Below are 18,494 nucleotides of genomic sequence, written 5' to 3'. Positions count from 1 at the left end.
GTTCCCACCCTGGTAGTTGTCTATCAGCCATTGTTGCTACCAGCTGACAGGGAAATAACGGGCCGAGCGCTGGCTTACCGTCAGGGTGGGCGGCCATCCTTTACATTTCACGTCAGTCACGTGGACGTTTGACTTGCGAGATGTGACTGCGCGAGACAAGGGGGATGGGGTCTGGGTGAGTGGGAAGGAGGAGGATAAACACCTGCTGCACGATGTGCGTTGTTTTCTCTTTTACGCTGATTGATAGCCAAGTAGATTACCTCCCCTGTAGACGACATATGGAGTAGATTACCTCCCTTGTACACTAACGTTATAGACACTCAGCCCCCGGCCTCATCCCCGGCAGCTTCCAGTAGTGTAAGGGGCTAAAACACTCTTATCACCACTGCAGGCAGAGGCCCTGGGTTCACATCTCGTCTCGCGGCACTACCCTCAACGCTACATCACGTGACGGTGAGTCAGCTGAAAAAAACACTCACAGAGAGCGAGCAGAGAAACGAAAACCGAATGAAAAAACAAAGCGGAAAAAATAGAGCTCACCGACCAAACCACTCCTTCTCTAAATAATCGAACCAACAGCTGATCCCGCGCTTACCACTGCACTAAACAGCACTAAAACACTAAGCACAACACTAAACACAACACTAAGCACAACACTAAGCACAACACTAAACACAACACTAAACACAACACTAAACACAACACTAAGCACAACACTAAACAGAACTAAAACACTTAACACAACACTAAACACAACACTAAACAGCACTAAAACACTAAACACAACACTAAGCACAACACTAAACACAACACTAAACAGCACTAAAACACTAAGCACAACACTAAGCACAACACTAAAACACAACACTAAGCACAACACTAAACAGCACTAAAACACTTAACACAACACTAAACACAACACTAAACAGCACTAAAACACTAAACACAACACTAAGCACAACACTAAGCACAACACTAAACAGCACTAAAACACTAAGCACAACACTAAGCACAACACTAAAACACAACACTAAGCACAACACTAAACAGCACTAAAACACTTAACACAACACTAAACACAACACTAAACAGCACTAAAACACTAAGCACAACACTAAGCACAACACTAAACACAACACTAAACACAACACTAAAACACCAACAGTTCTACATTTAATTCCCAGTGGGGCTAACCCTATCCATCTTCAAACGCGTTTTGATTGGCTGCAGTGTGTCGGCCGTGACTGCTGACTGCGGACACCAGGCGAGTGCATCCATGCGTGTAATCAAAGACTAATTAAGTGTCGACAGTTATTGACTCACATCAGTGACATGATCAGTGGCAGTCAACGACGTCACAACCCTCCACGCCTCACGTCACGCTGTGACCTCGCTGAACTTTACCCTGTTTGTCGCCGCAGTGTGTTTGTTTACGTGTTTATGTAGACACGTGTCAGTCTATGTCTATATGTGTGTTTACGTGTTTATGTAGACATGTGTCAGTCTATGTCTATATGTGTGTATGTGTGTTTGTTTACGTGTTTATGTAGACACGTGTCAGTATTTGTCTATATGTGTGTATGTGTGTGTTTACGTGTTTATGTAGACACGTGTCAGTCTATGTCTATATGTGTGTGTGTTTGTTTACGTGTTTATGTAGACACGTGTCAGTATTTGTCTATATATGTGTGTGTGTTTACGTGCTTATGTAGACACGTGTCAGTCTATGTCTGTATGTGTGTATGTGTGTGTTTGTTTACGTGTTTATGTAGACACGTGTCAGTATTTGTCTATATGTGTGTATGTGTGTGTTTACGTGTTTATGTAGACACGTGTCAGTCTATGTCTATATGTGTGTGTGTTTGTTTACGTGTTTATGTAGACACGTGTCAGTATTTGTCTATATATGTGTGTGTGTTTACGTGCTTATGTAGACACGTGTCAGTCTATGTTTATATGTGTGTATGTGTGTGTGGACTTCACTGCATCTTGCACTTGTGTCCCCCATACACTAGCCACCATCACATGCCGTGATTGGCAGTCACTCCAAGACAACCGTCGTTATCGTCCAAACACTGACAGCAGCCTCCCTCCCGCACAGGAGAGTCTACAGAGAGTCGCAGTCTGGTCGTTGGCACCGACGACAGTGACGAGGTGACAACCTACCTGGCCATTTCCTCGTCCATTGCTTCATCATTCATGTCTCCGCATCTTGAAAAGAGCCGCGGCTATGAGGCTAGTGAAGGCGACAGGTGAGGTCTGCTCTCGCTCGCGTGCAGTCGATGTCTTGGGGGCGATGAGTCGCTCGTGACGTCAGTACCCAGAGTTCCTTGCGGGTTCCACCTTGTCCCCATCGACCCGAGAGATGCTGGTCTGGCGCGGGTGGGGACCACAGGCAGTTGGCGGGGTGGGCAGTGGGACCGTCAGGAAGGGACTGTCGATTCGTGTCAGGCTAGAGGCTCGTTCGTTATCGGAATCAAGCAGACCAATCGCTCCACCTACCAAGAACAGCCATGCACCCCGCCCACCCGAGTATATATATGTATCAGCGTCTCAGTCCTTACAGTGTCGGCACCGGGTGAGTTTTCCCGTGTTGAGCGGCATTGACCCTGCTAAATAGTACTTTTGACCTATGACCTCTCTAGGGAGTGAATAGAAGAGTGGAGGCAGCTGTCCACCCATGATGCGTGGCGTGATGCGCGAAGCTGTGTAGAGGAGGAAGAGGGAGGATAAAGGCAGAGGGTGGGGTAGGAGGTAAACAATTCGTCCTTTAATTTTCCTATTAGAGGGCAGATAACCCGAGGTACACGAAAATGAAGGCGGTAATCCCGCTTATCCTCCCATCCACAGCACCACCGCTGCTCCAGGATGACTGACAGCCTGGGTTGGTTCGTGACCCGGGTGGCCGAAAGACGATGAGAGAGCAAGGGGAGGGAATACGTTAGCACTGGAGGGGGCGCTACTCTGCTGCAGCTGCTCCTAGTCTTCTTCCTTGTTTGTTCCTGAAATTGTCACAACAAATTTTCTCCGTACCTGTCCCTCCGTTTACCTGCAACCTGCTGAGAAGTGCCGTCACCTTGGTGATGAGTGCACTGTGAGTGAACTCCCCTTACAGACCAGACAGTCGCTGCTTCCAGACGCGCTCTCCTTTGTTGCTGGACTACTTTCCCTGCCCACCCAGCGGCAACAGGTCCCTGCTTCGTCAGAGACGGCGAGAGGGAAGAAAGGTTGGTCGAGGCAGGTAGCAGCAGATTTGTAGCTGTCTGGCTGGCCGGCTGGCTGGCTTACATCACTGGAGAGCACTTGCACCTCTGGATGACTTGGCACCACGGGGGCAAAGTGTGGCGAAGGGAGAGAAAGCCAGAGAACTCACAGACCTGAGGACCAGCTCCATGAGTAGGTGTCAGTGAGTGATGTCCTGATGATGTGTCACTGAGTGTGTCACAGTCGACACTGTCACAGCCCCTCACAGTGACACACACAGGGACAAATTAACTACGTAAATGTAGTGATGAAGTAAATAGAATAGTTTGTAGTAAACATAGAGGAAGGTGGATATGTACACAAGTGGTGGTTAAGAAAAGGATGTATATATGTATATGTCTATGTCTATGTATATGTATATGTATATTTTTACAAGGTTCCCTGGAGTTGAGAGGAATCTCTAGAGGCCTCATGTATGTGTCTACAGTATGGAGGTAGACGGCGGCGACACGCCATGACAGCCAGTGACGCTGTGGGTGTCGGTGTGTACACTCAACGACTGTTGTTGTTGTTGTCACAGCCAGACGTCTGCCCACTACACCGAGCCATCGGGGCTCAACAGTTCGTTAGCTCCAGGTATTCGTGAATGTTTTTGTCTGACACAGTGTCCTGACACACCTGTCTGTCTTCCTGTCCTGACACACCTGTCTGTCTTCCTGTCTTCCTGTCCTGACATTCCTGTCTGTCCCACACGTGTCTGTCTTCCTGTCCTTAAATGTCTTGATGTACTTATTCTCAAAAGACAGGAGAATCACACAAAGCACACGTGCTTACACATTTACTGAATGTCAGCGTGTGGACGTCACACTGTATGTCTGCGAGATGTGTGTGACGTCACATTACGTGTCTGTGTGATGTGACGTGTGCGTACTCGTGAACTGTTCTCTCGGCTGCCGTTGGAGGGAAGAGGGCGGGGCTTAGGAAGGTCGTGGCATGTCTGACCTGTTGTTGACAAGTTGGTGGCTGACTGTACAATGCGTCATGTTGACGTCACTCCGGTTTCCGGTCCAGTGGTTAGTTGATACGCGGAAGTGATAAAGAATGTTAACTTGCACGACAAACAACTGGGGCGCTCAGCTGTCCTCAGCTGGCAGAAACAGTTGTGTGTTGGTGTGCGTGTGTGTGTGTAGGTGCGTGGATGTTGGTGTAGGTGCGTGGATGTTGGTGTGTGTGTACGTGTGTGTGCTAAGGTGTGTCTACTCCGGACGAGGTGATCTTACCCCGGTGCTGAGTGGTGTGTGTGTGAGGGGTGGGTGGATAATGATGCTGACCTCGGCTTTATAGTGAGTGCTGAGGTCGCTGTGGCAGCCGAGTGGTACGCTGTCTGCAGGCTGCTGGCATGTTGTCTCTGTAGTCTCTGGTTTGGTTGACAGCCGGCAGTTTGGTGTCAGCTTCTCTAACCTCGCGAGCCCCACTGATAAAGTCGTCGTCACGCGTTTTGACAAGTCGAGTAAGGCACGCGACAAGTTTGAAAACCACTTTGTCTTAAATGTCGTTGGCAATGCTTTGTACACCAGGACCCAGAAGCTTCCTGAAGGCAGACGTTTGATGAGAGAAGTCTACTGCAGACGACCACACAAGTCACCCACAACTGGTGTGACCCGCCGAACGTCGTCATCCCGCTCGTGGGTTGTCCAGATGGCGGCGCTGGCACCACGCTTGCCGGATGTGGCTGTAATCGCCGGCTGTTCACGTGACTTCTTTGCTGACGTCAGACAGTGAGAGCGAGGAGCGGGGTGGGGAGTCGGGATGTAGCTCCTTCCTCCTCCCATCTCCACCGCCCGCAGTGAAGTGGCGACGAAGGAAGCACATCGACATTTTCCTCAGCACGTGTGGTGCAAGTCAGGGAGGACAAGCACAGGCCGGGGGGTGTTGCCGTTTTTCGGTTACCTCCCCGTCTGTCTTCAGGCCAGGGTCGCGTTCACACGTTTCCATGGCAACTGAAAGGCCACCATAACCAAGACTGTAGCACAGTAGTTCACCTGCAGCCGTGGAGTCTTCTGCCGGATGAGCGGCTAGTTTCCTAAGTGAGCTTTGGGCAACTGAAGTTGGAGTCTCTTGTCCTCACAACACCGGCCTCCTCTTCCTCCTCATTTCTCTCTTTCCTTCGTTCTTTATATCTCTGTCATTTCTCTCTCCCCACTGTGGCCCTAAAGCACAGCCAGGCTACTCAACCACAGTTTCTTTCTTTCCCACAATATGCGGATGTGAGTTACAGCTATTTACCTAAAGTGTTTGACACACCGTTTACACACACAGACAACAAGCACAACACACACACACTCACACAGACAACACACACTCACACAGTTGTATCCGTCCGGAGCACTCTTCACCTCCTTCCTTCCCCGGTACACCCCCCAGCATCCGAGCCTGTAAGGGGGGGGGGGATTGGTGTTTTACGCCGTGTCAGCAGCTAAGGCTACATCACGGCAAGCAGCCAGCCCTGTAAACAGATGCCACGTGCAGAGAAAGATCAGCGTGCCCGAGACGAGAAATGAACTCTGGGCAGCCAACCTTCAGTGTATTGGTGACAGGCGATAACCATTGCACCACCGGACCGCTCTGAGCCTGTAAGGAGCTTTATGAAGGGGAGTGACCTCGTCAGCACATAGGTCATTGAAACCGGGGTGTCGCCAGGGTGTAGGCAAGGTGTAGCAAGGGTGTCGCCAGGGTGTCGCCAGGGTGGACACTCAACTACACAACCTTTCACTCGTGTGTGACGGCTGTAGGTAATGCGCCTGACAAGTGACAAACGTGATTCCTCCCTGAGGCCGCTTGTAACCTGGGAGGGTGCACTCCGGTACACAACACGACAGGTGTGCTTACAAGGTAAGACAAGCGATGCATCACAGCAGACAGGTGCTGTAACATCTTTGATCACACAAGGTGGGAAAGGGGCAAGGTACCCTGGCCTCGTCGCGTCCCCCTCCCCCTTCCTGGCGCAACTGAATGGAAGAGAGCCTGAGGGAGATAAGAGAATCGGATAGTCTCGAGGTTAATTCGTGACCTCTACGTGGCCTTATTCACGATGATTACAAACGGTAGAAGGGAAATTATAAACTAACTCACCCTCTCGTGTACCAAAAACATTTTATCAGCAACATCAGGTGTCCGCATCCTTTTCTCCACGTTGTCATCTTGTTTGAAGTTTGTGACTGTGTGGGATGACTGGTGCTCCTCGTGGAAGCTGTTGACCAGCGGTTTGCACTTTGTGACCTGCGGCCTGTGTGGCTGCCAGTTGAGCAGAACAGATGCTGGACCTCCACACCTTGACGGTCACGTTGTCGGGTGCCGGATGTCGGGTGTCTTGACAGCCACAAGGAATGAAGTTGATGAAGACGATAAAGACGATAATAATGATGAAAGTTCGTCTCACGCTGTCCTAAAATATCTGTTGACTGACTCTGTGACTCACAATCAATCCCGACTGTCTGCCTACCGCAAGCTGACTGCTCCACCTGATTCTTGTTGACTAACCACCTGACTCTTGTTGACTAACCACCTGACTCTTGTTGACTTCTGTTTACTCAGCGCCTGCTCACCCGCTACGTCCGTACTCACCCTCATGCAGCTCAAGTAAACTGACAAACAGCCTCATGTCCATGCTGTCCCCCTTCCTCCCTTCAGTTCAGTTTGTTGCTAACCTGAAAATTCCTCTGGTGGTCAGCGGCAAAGTTTCAAGTAACCCTGAAAACTTCATTTACATGAAATGTGTTCACACAGCCTGTCACACTGACATCATAGCGTTCACACAGCCTGTCACACTGACATCATAGCGTTCACACAGCCTGTCACTGACATCAGATATGTTCACACAGCCTGTCACTGACATCAGATATGTTCACACAGCCTGTCACTGACATCAGATATGTTCACACAGCCTGTCACACTGACATCAGATATGTTCACACAGCCTGTCACTGACATCAGATATGTTCACACAGCCTGTCACTGACATCAGATATGTTCACACAGCCTGTCACTGGCATCAGATATGTTCACACAGCCTGTCACACTGACATCAGATATGTTCACACAGCCTGTCACTGGCATCAGATATGTTCACACAGCCTGTCACACTGACATCAGATATGTTCACACAGCCTGTCACTGACATCAGATATGTTCACACAGCCTGTCACACTGACATCAGATATGTTCACACAGTCCGTCACACTGACATCAGATATTTTCACACAGCCTGTCACACTGACATCATAGCGTTCACACAGCCTGTCACACTGACATCAGATATGTTCACACAGCCTGTCACACTGACATCAGATATGTTCACACAGTCCGTCACACTGACATCAGATATTTTCACACAGCCTGTCACACTGACATCAGATATGTTCACACAGCCTGTCACACTGACATCATAGCGTTCACACAGCCTGTCACACTGACATCAGATATGTTCACACAGCCTGTCACACTGACATCAGATATGTTCACACAGCCCGTCACACTGACATCAGATATGTTCACACAGCCTGTCACACTGACATCATAGCGTTCACACAGCCTGTCACACTGACATCAGATATGTTCACATCGCCCGTCACACTGACATCAGATATGTTCACACAGCCTGTCACACTGACATCAGATATGTTCACACAGCCTGTCACACTGACATCAGATATGTTCACACAGCCTGTCACACTGACATCAGATATGTTCACACAGCCTGTCACACTGACATCAGATATGTTCACACAGCCTGTCACACTGACATCAGATATGTTCACACAGCCTGTCACTGACATCAGATATGTTCACACAGCCTGTCACACTGACATCAGATATGTTCACACAGCCCGTCACACTGACATCAGATATGTTCACACAGTCCGTCACACTGACATCAGATATGTTCACACAGCCTGTCACACTGACATCATAGCGTTCACACAGCCTGTCACACTGACATCAGATATGTTCACACAGTCCGTCACACTGACATCAGATATTTTCACACAGACTGTCACACTGACATCATAGCGTTCACACAGCCTGTCACACTGACATCAGATATGTTCACACAGTCCGTCACACTGACATCAGATATGTTCACACAGCCCGTCACACTGACATCAGATATGTTCACACAGCCTGTCACACTGACATCATAGCGTTCACACAGCCTGTCACACTGACATCAGATATGTTCACATCGCCCGTCACACTGACATCAGATATGTTCACACAGCCTGTCACACTGACATCAGATATGTTCACACAGCCTGTCACACTGACATCAGATATGTTCACATCGCCCGTCACACTGACATCAGATATGTTCACACAGCCTGCCACACTGACATAGATATGTTCACACAGCCCGTCACACTGACATCAGATATGTTCACACAGCCTGTCACACTGACATCATAGCGTTCACACAGGCCGCAGAAGGACGGACTGCTCAGTACAGTCGATCAGCTTACAAGGCTAGCTCGTGGATGTTCATGGAGGATGCTCACAGAGCTCTGGGAGTTGTCTCCCATTACTGTCAGAGTAGGATGTGACGTCAGAAGTAAGCTAGCGTCAATAGGAGGCTGTGACGTCCTGTCGTCAGAAGGAAGCCAGGTGGAGGAGCGCAGGCTGTAAGCACGCGCCAATAACGGGGGGGGGAGGTGTCACGTGTACACCCACTGACCCGACGATTGATGTCATCCCTGCCTTTCTGCGCACTCTCACGTGACGTGAGTGCACTTTCCGCTGTTTCAGCGCCATCTGCTCACCGCCCTCGTCACCTCCACCCCATGTGACCCCTACTATGACCCCAGACCTTTGCGACGCAGTGTGTCTCGGTGTAGACTGACGAGACCCACCTGTCCGTCCACACCGACGACCCGCGACAGCAGGTGTCACTGACTGCACGCTGCGCACTTCCTGTCTTCCCTTTAGTAGTGGCAGTGACGTATGGTGACATGACAGTACACTGTAGTCTTCCCTCTAGTTGTGGCAGTGACGTATGGTGACATGGCAGTCCACTGTATCACTGTGGAGTGTAATTGTGTGTTAATGTCAGCGCGTCAGTCCTCTGAATGTGTAGATGTCGCCATTACAGTATCGTGTGGGTGTCAAACGTCATCATTACAGTATCCTGTCGGTGTCATACGTCATCATTACTAAGGTGACCAGACGTTTCGGGGGCGAAAGCGGGACACGTGCCGATGATGGTGTCGTCACCGTCAGAGAACGCCGAAAAAAGTGATTTTTAAAGACAACTGGGACATTTGATGGACTTGCCAGAAAGCCAGAAAGCGGGACATTGGGCGTGCCGCCCGATGAGCAGGCGGGACACGAGGTCAAAAGCGGGACTGTCCCGCTAGTGTCATACGTCATCATTACAGTATCCTGTGGGTGTCAAACGTCACCATTATAGTATCCCCTAGTGTCAAACGTCATCATTACAGTATCCTGTCGGTGTCATACGTCATCATTACAGTATCCCCTAGTGTCAAACGTCACTACATTGTAGTGTAGCGGACCGCAGGTCGAGTGTCGCATGGCCACGTTACCGTGTAGGTGTGCAGTGCAGTGTACGTGGTGCACCGAGTGCATGGCGCAGACTGTGTGGAGCGTGAAGCACAACTGTGTCTGCGCCTGTCACTTTGGCCGACGAACTAGTGACGCGTGACTGCTTTGGAAGGACGGGCAAGATTGCGACCTTCGTCATCTGAATGTCTCCTAAGTACAGTGAACCACTCACGTGATTATCTCATGCCGGCTGTTCCCTTTGATCTTTAGCTTTTATGTTTCTCAGACAGAATGAAGGAGATGAAGGAGTGTCATGTGTCTGAATATTCGTCAGTCCTTAATTCTGTTATTCGTCCTGCTCGCTCACTCTCTCGTCACCCCCAGTCCCACCCCAGGTGGCGTTGGTGTGCATGTGTGAGGTCGTTGCCCCCAGTACCGTGGCCACCCTCCCAGGTGTGAAGCTCTCAGCGAGTCTTTGTGTTCGTCAACGATGCAATCCTAGGGGGAGCCACACAAAGCAGCCAGACTAGTGCACGTGCACGGGCCACCCTCAGCAGAGCGTGACGTCACAGCCAAGAGGAAAGGCGCGAGCATTACCTCCCCTACGCCGGCTTACGCACATCTGTAACGGTGGGTAAGCAGCCGGCACGTGCGACTGACTGACCTGTGGATGTGAACACCGACAGCAAACCTGGAATAACTGCACCCACTGACCTGTCGCTACACGGGGCGACAACTGGGACAGCGCGCGCATGTCAGGACTGGTGGGTACAGACAGGGAGGATACTGGTACCCTGTTGTGTGTTGGTTGGTGTGTGTATTTGTATGTTGGTGTGTGTGTGTGTTGGTGTGTACGTGTGTTGGTGTGTCTGTGTGTTGCTGTGTGTTGGTGTATCTGTGTGTGTGTGTTGGTGTGTACGTGTGTTGGTGTGTCTGTGTGTTGGTGTGTATGGGATGGTGTGTGTGTGTTGGTGTGTCTGCGTGTTGGTGTGTGTGTGTTGGTGTGTGTGTGTTGGTGTGTGTGTGTGTTGGTGTGTGTCTGTGTGTTGGTGTATCTGTGTGTTGGTGTGTACGTGTGTACGTGTGTGTGTGTGTTGCTGTACCCACTGACCTGTACACACCACCTAACAAGCCTCTGGCGCCCGACCTATGGAGTGGAAACACGTGGAAGGTGGTCAGGGACCGGACTAACAAAGCCTCGCTGTTCCACGTGTCACTCCTCGTCATCAATATTCACGCACAAGGTAGTGGACGTCACTAAGGCTATGACATGACATGACTACAGGCAGTGGACGTCACTAAGGCTATGACATGACATGACTACAGGCTGTGGACGTCACTAAGGCTATGACATACTGCTATGTGAACTGTGTGGGTACAGACGTGTCGCACCGCCATCTACATGTCAGTTGTGATGTTTTTGGTGTCGTTCACCAACATACGTTTGTAGGGGGAGGGGGGACTGAGGAGCGCTCACGCGACGGGAGAGCTTTGTGTGGTGTGACTTGTTACATATTGGCGGGGTGTGACGTGTGACGTATGTGTTACATGCTTGCGGGGGTGGGTGGTGTGGTGTGACGTGTTACATGCTTGCGGGGGGTGGGTGAGACCGCACAGTGAGGGGTTGTGAGGAGTCGCAGAAGCTGCCAGCAGTGCTGGCGACTGCTCACCCTCCCGAGCCGTTTACCTGTTCGTCCCGTGTAATAATAGCGCCCTCTGACGTCAGTGTGACGTCAGTGTGATACTTTTGAAGTGTGCCGCTGGCAAGGTGGGAAAACCGCTGTTCCAAATATAGAAGGCTACCTGCGGACTTGCCGAGCTGACAAAGTCCACGGCCCATTGGGCTCGCAGGTAAAAACGAAGTTTCACAGGTCACGTCAGGTCACTTCCGCCCTCTTCCTCCACCATCCACCCGCCTCTCTGTGAACCTCTGGCAACTCACCTTGGCACTCACTTCCCCAAGACGCTGACCGGTCATATTCTGTCCCCCCCAAACCCCCACATCTCCCCACATCCCCCCACATCTCCCCATCACCTTCACACTTAGCAGCAGCTTCCCTCGCTCTCTGTGACCCGACTACCGGAGTGCAGCTGTTGACGTGGCACGAGGAGTGTTTGTTGTACACCGTCTACTCTCCTCCCTCCTTCCAGCAAGTGTAGTCGCTACTGGCTACCACGTGCACACAGCGGCCCTCTCGGCCCTCAGTTGTGCGCAGCGCGTGCGAACCCTGGGCCCGGGGCTGGCGGCGCCACCAGCTGTGGGGCGGGCGGTGATGTTGTCTGGCAGTTGCTTGGCTGCTGACTTGTCTACACACGCGGTGGTGGATGTCGTCAGCAACAGTCGCTCTCGCCACTCGCCTCATCAGCCCCCCACCTGCCGCTGCCCCACCCCCACGTCCAGCTGTGCGCCCCATCCCGCCCACGTGTAAGGAGGGGGGGAAGCAATAAATTGTGGCTTCACGTCCAGCCAGCCAACACTAGCCGATCTCCGTCTCCAGGCGCTGAGCTGCGCCCGCCTGCACTCGACGCACCTTTCTCGGCCTGGTGTATGTTTTGCTGTAGACTGCACGTGCGAGGATGTTTGCAAGTCCGCACTGGGTGGGCTGCAGTAACTAAGTCGCCTCGCCACCCGACTGCCACGTATGGTGTCGTCAGTCGCTGGATTTTGTTTCACCTGTAGAGCTGCCGACTGTGAAATTCCACGAAGACGGTTGTGGTGGTGCTACCTGCTGCACCTGTACCTGCAGCACCCTCTGTGAATGGGGTCCACAGGTGTTCACAATGAACGAGGCCGTCTGTCAGGTACGTGTGCTACCCAGCTTCCTTTGCCTGCCTACGTGCGTTCGTGTGTGTGTTTCTCTCTCTGTGTATGTACAGTATGTGTGTACTGTGTGTTCTATTTATGTGTACATGTACAGTGTGTGTATAGTGTGTACAGTGTGTACGTGCACAGTGTGTATACAGTGTGTATGTACAGTGTGTATGTGTAAGTGTGTTCTGTCTATATGTATACAGTGTGTGTACAGTGTGTATACAGTGTGTGTGTGTACTCTGTGTGTGTGTTTGTATGTGAGAGAGAGGCTGTGAGGCGATGTGTGTTCCAGTGTTACTCGCCTGAAAACAGCGACGACAACTGAAAGCACGTGAGAACTCGGGGAACGACTACAAGAGTTTGTTTTCACGTGGATGCGACTGTCCACACAGTCGAGTTTGTTTATTTGTTTGTTTGTTTGTTTGTTTGTTTGTTTGTTTGTCCTGCTGACAGCTGGCTGCACTAAGTACTTACAGTATCATGTGGTCACCATGACGTCACCCACACACCTGCCGAGCTGACATCACAGACAGCTGACAGTGAAGTGACGCACGACGGTAGAATATTCTGGATGTGTGCACCCTGGATACACCAAGCTCTCCTCATTCCCAACTTCCAGTAGGTCTGCCTTCCCGAGATGCCGCCGTCATAATGCGCCCCCTGTCTTCACAACAACACGGGATGTGTGTATGTACAATAATAATGTCGGTCCTGTGACAGGCAAGTGAGGCACAAGAGGACATGACTGTCATGGCTTCCTGTTAAACAGGTTGACACATTTGTGTACAGTGTACACCGTTGTCATGCCAATGACCTGTGGGTTCACGCGATGCAGGCTATGACCGCGCAGTTTGCTGTGACTGAACAGTACAAGGGGGCTGTGAGGTGTCACTAGGGGACTGTGAGGTGTCACTATGGGACTGTGAGGGTGTCACTACGGGACTGTGAGGGTGTCACTAGAGGACTGTGAGGGTGTTGCTAGGGGACTGTGAGGGTGTCACTAGGGGACTGTGAGGGTGTCATTAGAGGACTGTGAGGTGTCACTAAGGGGCTGTGAGGATGTCGCAACAAAGCATTGTACAGACGCACGTGTCATCAGTCAATGAGGAGACAGCGCCATCTGTTGGACACGTGTGTTAACATAGCACCAGCCCCCTTCATGCATACTCTCATAGGTGTGACCTTTCTCTGGAGGTCAGGGTCAATGAATGCACCAGCAGTGACACCATCATGGAGAGCATGCTTACAGTTGATTGTCTGTTGACTTTGCTTTGTAAAGTAGGAAAACAGCTTTTTCACTCCCTGCTTTCTTCCACAGACCTCAGTCGTCATCTGTGTTTGTAGCCAGGTGGTGATGAGGTGAGGTGTGAGGTGTGAGGTGTGATACGTCACAGGTTACTGGCCACACGGTTTACAGTCGTCCGGTCACACTAACTCCTGCTCACTCGTTATTCTGAACTGTGAACTCTGGGGAGCAAGTCACCGAGCTTCAGTCTACAGATTATTTTCTTTTCTGCAAACATAATGAGCTATATACACACATAGTAAAGTAGTAAAGAGACTTAGTGGTATCATGAGTGGTTCACAGTGCCAAAAGCATATCAGGTGAATGCTAAAGTCCAGCCTCTCCTTTCGTGACTTCCCCTCTTACATACTTTCTTACATACACACAAACATCCGAGAGATGGACTATGCTGATTGAAAAGGTCAAGTTCCGCGACCCTACATCTCAGGTCAGTGTTTGTGAGGGCAGTGAGTGAGGGCAGTGAGTGAGTGAGTGAGGGCAGTGGGTGAGTGAGTGAGTGAGTGAGGGCAGTGAGTGAGGAGAGTGAGTGAGGGCAGTGAGTGAGTGAGTGAGGGCAGTGAGTGAGTGAGTGAGTGAGTGAGTGAGTGAGTGAGTGAGGGCAGTGTGTGAGTGAGGGCAGTGAGTGAGTGAGTGAGTGAGTGAGTGAGGGCAGTGAGTGAGTGAGGGCAGTGAGTGAGTGAGTGAGTGAGTGAGGTGAGTGAGGCAGTGAGTGAGTGAGTGAGTGAGGGTAGTGAGTGAGTGAGTGAGGGTAGTGAGGGCAGTGAGTGAGTGAAGGCAGTGAGTGAGTGAGTGAGTGAGGGCAGTGAGTGAGTGAGGGCAGTGAGTGAGTGAGGGCAGTGAGTGAGTGAGTGAGTGAGGGCAGTGAGTGAGGGCAGTGAGTGAGTGTGAGGGTAGTGAGTGAGTGAGTGAGGGTAGTGAGGGCAGTGAGTGAGTGAAGGCAGTGAGTGAGTGAGTGAGTGAGTGAGTGAGTGAGGGCAGTGAGTGAGTGAGTGAGGGTAGTGGGTGAGTGAGTGAGTGAGTGAGTGAGGGCAGTGAGTGAGTGAGGGAGGGTAGTGGGTGAGTGAGTGAGGGCAGTGGGTGAGTGAGTGAGTGAGCGAGGGCAGTGAGTGAGTGAGAGTACACACAGGAATGCCGGGTGCCGACCTGTGGCTCTCAGCCCCAAGAGGTGAAGACCCGAGCCATGAGCCACTTCCCTGTGCACCAGCAAACAAAACCGTTAAGTCAGACATGGCGGGTGGGGGATGGGAGCTGAGTGGGTGACTGCCCCTGACAGCAGCTCTTTGTGGCCTCACCCAGGCTGTCAGTGCGCGGGCTTTATGGCTGATCGGATGGCTGATCGGACAGGTGGGGGGAGATGGAGGAGGTGCCTATCGACGGCGTGTGAAGGCCGCCGTTGTTGTGACTCACAGAAGTTGGGCAGACGCCGCTGTGGCTCCAGCAACAGTTTGGCCTCCAAGCCGATGATGCTGGAACTTTCCACCGACAGGACTCGCTGACGGCGGCCATGGCGGTAAACGCTGGTCCTGACATCCCATGTCTGCTCACCTCCTGAAGCCTCGCATCACTGACCTGGTGGGGTGGGGGGGTGAGTACAAAGGTGAGAGGTTGACTAGCCCCCCGTCTTCTCTCTCTCTCTGCCTCCTGTGTGCGCGCGCATGCCGACACTAGTGACGTGGCTACTAAATATAGCACCAAGGCCACTGACTGTAGTGTAGACCTTCGTCTACCCGCATATCCACCCTGTCCGCAGCTTCTACTTGGTGTGGGATGTCAGGATAGTGTTTGTCAACAACAGCAGGTGTGTGATGTGTGGAAGTCGTAGCGGTCTCAACGTGGGCGTCTCCTGTGTGTTGTGAACCATGTGAACCCTGTGAACCTCTGACTGCCGGAAGTTGATTCTGTGGAGGGCCTGGTGCATTTTATTCTGGTAACAAAATTAGCGTTTATTCCTGGGGTTGTACTGGTCTCTGTTTTCATATTTCTTTCTTCACATTTTTTGTATGTAACAACACGCTTTATGACAAACAACTGCAGTCACCTGTCACCTGAGTCCTGCCTTCCTCTCGTGCGCAAACAAACAAACAAACAAACAAACAAACAAACGAGAAACTTGTTGACAAACAAACAGCGGCTGGTCTGGTCGTACTGTATAGAGTGTAATAGGTCACGTGTGTGGTGGTACTGTATAGAGTGTGGTAAGGTCACGTGCTCCTTGTTGCAGGTCCCATGGTTGTGGGGGAGGATGGAGCGAGCGGGTTGCGGGCGGCTGTGGCGCTGTGTGTGATGTACTGGCTGCTGCTGTCCTACCCACTGACACTGGCTCTCACCTGCCTGGGCACGCTGCTCATCACCGTCCTCATCTACCTCAAGGTAAGACTTGTTGATTGTCCTCATCTACCTCAAGGTAAGACTTGTTGATTGTCCTCATCTACCTCAAGGTAAGACTTGTTGATTGTCCTCATCTACCTCAAGGTAGCCCCCCCGTCCATCATTGTCCTCACTGACCACAAAGTCAATGCTTCTCCTCGTCATTTCCTCTCCTTTGCTTGTCTTTTGTTCCTTCATCTGCTTCTCTCTGTCTTCCTTCTGTTAGCACCCTTCTAGCTTCCTTACCACCCGATGTCTCCCTCCCCAGCCCTCAAGGAGAGCCGGCCACGCCCTCTAACCCCACGCCCTCTAACCCCACGCCCTCTAACCTCACGCCCTCTACCCCCACGCCCTCTAACCTCACGCCCTCTACCCCCACGCCCTCTAACCCCACGCCCTCTAACCCCACGCCCTCTAACCCCAGGTGTTGTGTCCACAGAGACTACTGCGTGCCCTCGAGTGTCCTGCGCGCCTCACCTGCCGGGACTCGGCGCTGGCCCGTCACGTGGGGGCCCACTGTCCCACCTTTCGCCGCATCCTGCGCCTGCCAGCCTGGGCCCGCAACTGTCACGTACAGAGTTGTCTGGGCCTGCTTGCCTGCCGCCAGGGGGCGCACTTTGCGCGCGAGTACCTACAGCTGCACGACGGAGGGCTGCTGGCCCTGGACTGGGCGGTGGGCAGTCAGTACGTCTCGCCTGCTCACCCGCTGCTGCTGCTGCTGCCGGACCTGACAGGAAGTGCCGTGCAGCTGTCGGCGCTGTGCTGCCAGGCCTTGACCTTGGGGATGAGGGCAGTCGTGATCAACAGACGCGGACAGGCGGGTAGCATTGTCAGCACCCCAAAGCTACCTGGTTATGGAGACACCTCTGACCTCCGTGAGGTCATTGGGTACCTGCAACGCACCCACCAGAGAGCCGCCCTTTGCGCTGTCGGGGTGGGGACCGGGGGAGACGCGCTTCTGTCTTACCTGGGGCAGTTCGGCTCCTCCGCCAGGCTCTCGGCCGCCGTGTGCATCTCCCCATCATACAACGCGGCTGACACGCTCCACGGCCTCCCCACACCCTACCTGCAGCTCTACCTGTCCCACCTGAAACAGGCGGTGCTCAGCAACGCCCAGGTGTTCGGGCCCCTGGTGCAGCGGGCGCGAGGCGCGTGGTCCGTGAAGGAGTTCGACCAGAAAGTGGTCAGCACGTGCGCCGGTTACAATGACCTGGAGGACTTTTGGGAGGACAACGAACCGCTGCGGGAGGCCGACGAGGTCAGCGCCCCCGTGCTGTGCGTGTCCAGCCTCGACGACCCGGTGTGTCGCCCCCAGCACATCCCCTACGACCTCTTCCGCGCGCTGCCCAACTTCTTCCTGCTGACTCTGCCCCACGGGGGCCACGCGGGCTTCCGACAGGGGCTGGGCGGCCTGTCCTGGGCCGAAGCCGCCGCCATGGACTTTGTGCAGGCCATGCTCAGCTTTCAGCCATGCACGTGCTACGTGGCCAACGGCGTTCACGTGGCCACGCAGACCAACGACTTGCTGGACTGGACGCCGGACCCCCTGACCCTCGACCTAGTGACCTTAGAGCCTGAAGACACGAGTCGACTTCCTCGGACGCTGCCTGCGGAGTGGCACGGGTGACGTGCGTGCTGGTGACGTGAGGCTGTGTGACGTGACTGCTTTAGCAGCGTGCTGTGACCTGCCTGTGACCTCACACTAACTTGGAGGTAACGGAGGGGTGAGTACCCGGATTATTTGGGACTCCCCCCACCCTGAGTACGGTGCGCCCTACCCTGAGAGACCTTCACCTGTGACCCCGACGCCCACCACCTGGACAAGAGGAGGGACAGGATGGACACGCAGGACCTGCCACATAGACGGCAGTGGTCACGTGACGGGACGCCAGGACCTTGACTGTGATGGCGACAAGCAAGTCATTGACCTCTGTGTCACTGTCATGTCACGAAGTTGTATGTCATATGTTAATTGGAGGTGTAGAGGATGTTGACAGACGACTTCCTACTTCTGGGAGGAGCCTGCTGCCTCGCTCTGGTGGTCAAGGTCGTCAGAAAGGTCTTGAGGTCAAGGTCGTCAACATCGAGAAGAAGGAGACGAATGAGAACAGGTGTGACACTGTAGGGAGTCTGTGTGTGAGTGTCAGCTAGGATGTACTAGCCAGTGACTATGTCAGCTAGGATGTACTAGTCAGTGACTATGTCAGCTAGGATGTACTAGTCAGTGACTATGTCAGCTAGGATGTACCA

The 18,494-nt window shown here is 52.5% G+C and overlaps 1 protein-coding gene and 1 long non-coding RNA gene across 3 annotated transcripts in view; one reads left to right on the top strand and one right to left on the bottom strand.

The window, feature by feature from the left end:
- The window catches only part of LOC112562677, a 20,668-nt gene extending 6,927 nt beyond the window's left edge, over positions 1-13,741 (bottom strand). Inside the window, exon 1 of the long non-coding RNA XR_003098900.1 lies at positions 13,046-13,741. This is a non-coding gene — a long non-coding RNA (uncharacterized LOC112562677). The remainder of the gene's footprint in view (positions 1-13,045) is intronic.
- On the top strand, positions 3,654-18,494 carry LOC112562676 (protein ABHD15-like). Of its 2 annotated transcripts, none has more exons than XM_025236077.1 (3): positions 3,654-3,840; positions 16,099-16,247; positions 16,684-18,494. In XM_025236077.1, the coding sequence occupies exons 2-3, from the start codon at positions 16,104-16,106 to the stop codon at positions 17,869-17,871; spliced, it is 1,332 nt and encodes a 443-aa protein (XP_025091862.1). In that variant the 5' UTR covers positions 3,654-3,840; positions 16,099-16,103; the 3' UTR covers positions 17,872-18,494. The 2 variants fall into 2 exon arrangements, with proteins under 2 accessions (XP_025091862.1, XP_025091860.1); XM_025236075.1 differs by lacking the exon at positions 3,654-3,840 and adding an exon at positions 11,264-12,561.

This window comes from Pomacea canaliculata, linkage group LG4, assembly GCF_003073045.1.
Source record: "Pomacea canaliculata isolate SZHN2017 linkage group LG4, ASM307304v1, whole genome shotgun sequence".
In the NCBI taxonomy this organism is placed as follows: Eukaryota; Metazoa; Mollusca; class Gastropoda; order Architaenioglossa; family Ampullariidae; genus Pomacea; species Pomacea canaliculata.
Note: the sequence above shows the minus strand (reverse complement) of the source record. Positions and strands in the feature narration are given on the sequence as shown.

Coding starts and splice junctions, on each gene's coding strand:
- LOC112562676 (XM_025236075.1), top strand. CDS start 12,519: ATGGGGTCCACAGGTGTTCACAATGAACGAGGCCGTCTGTCAG. Junction 12,562..16,098: donor TGAACGAGGCCGTCTGTCAG/GTACGTGTGCTA, acceptor TCCTTGTTGCAG/GTCCCATGGTTGTGGGGGAG. Junction 16,248..16,683: donor CCGTCCTCATCTACCTCAAG/GTAAGACTTGTT, acceptor TTGTGTCCACAG/AGACTACTGCGTGCCCTCGA.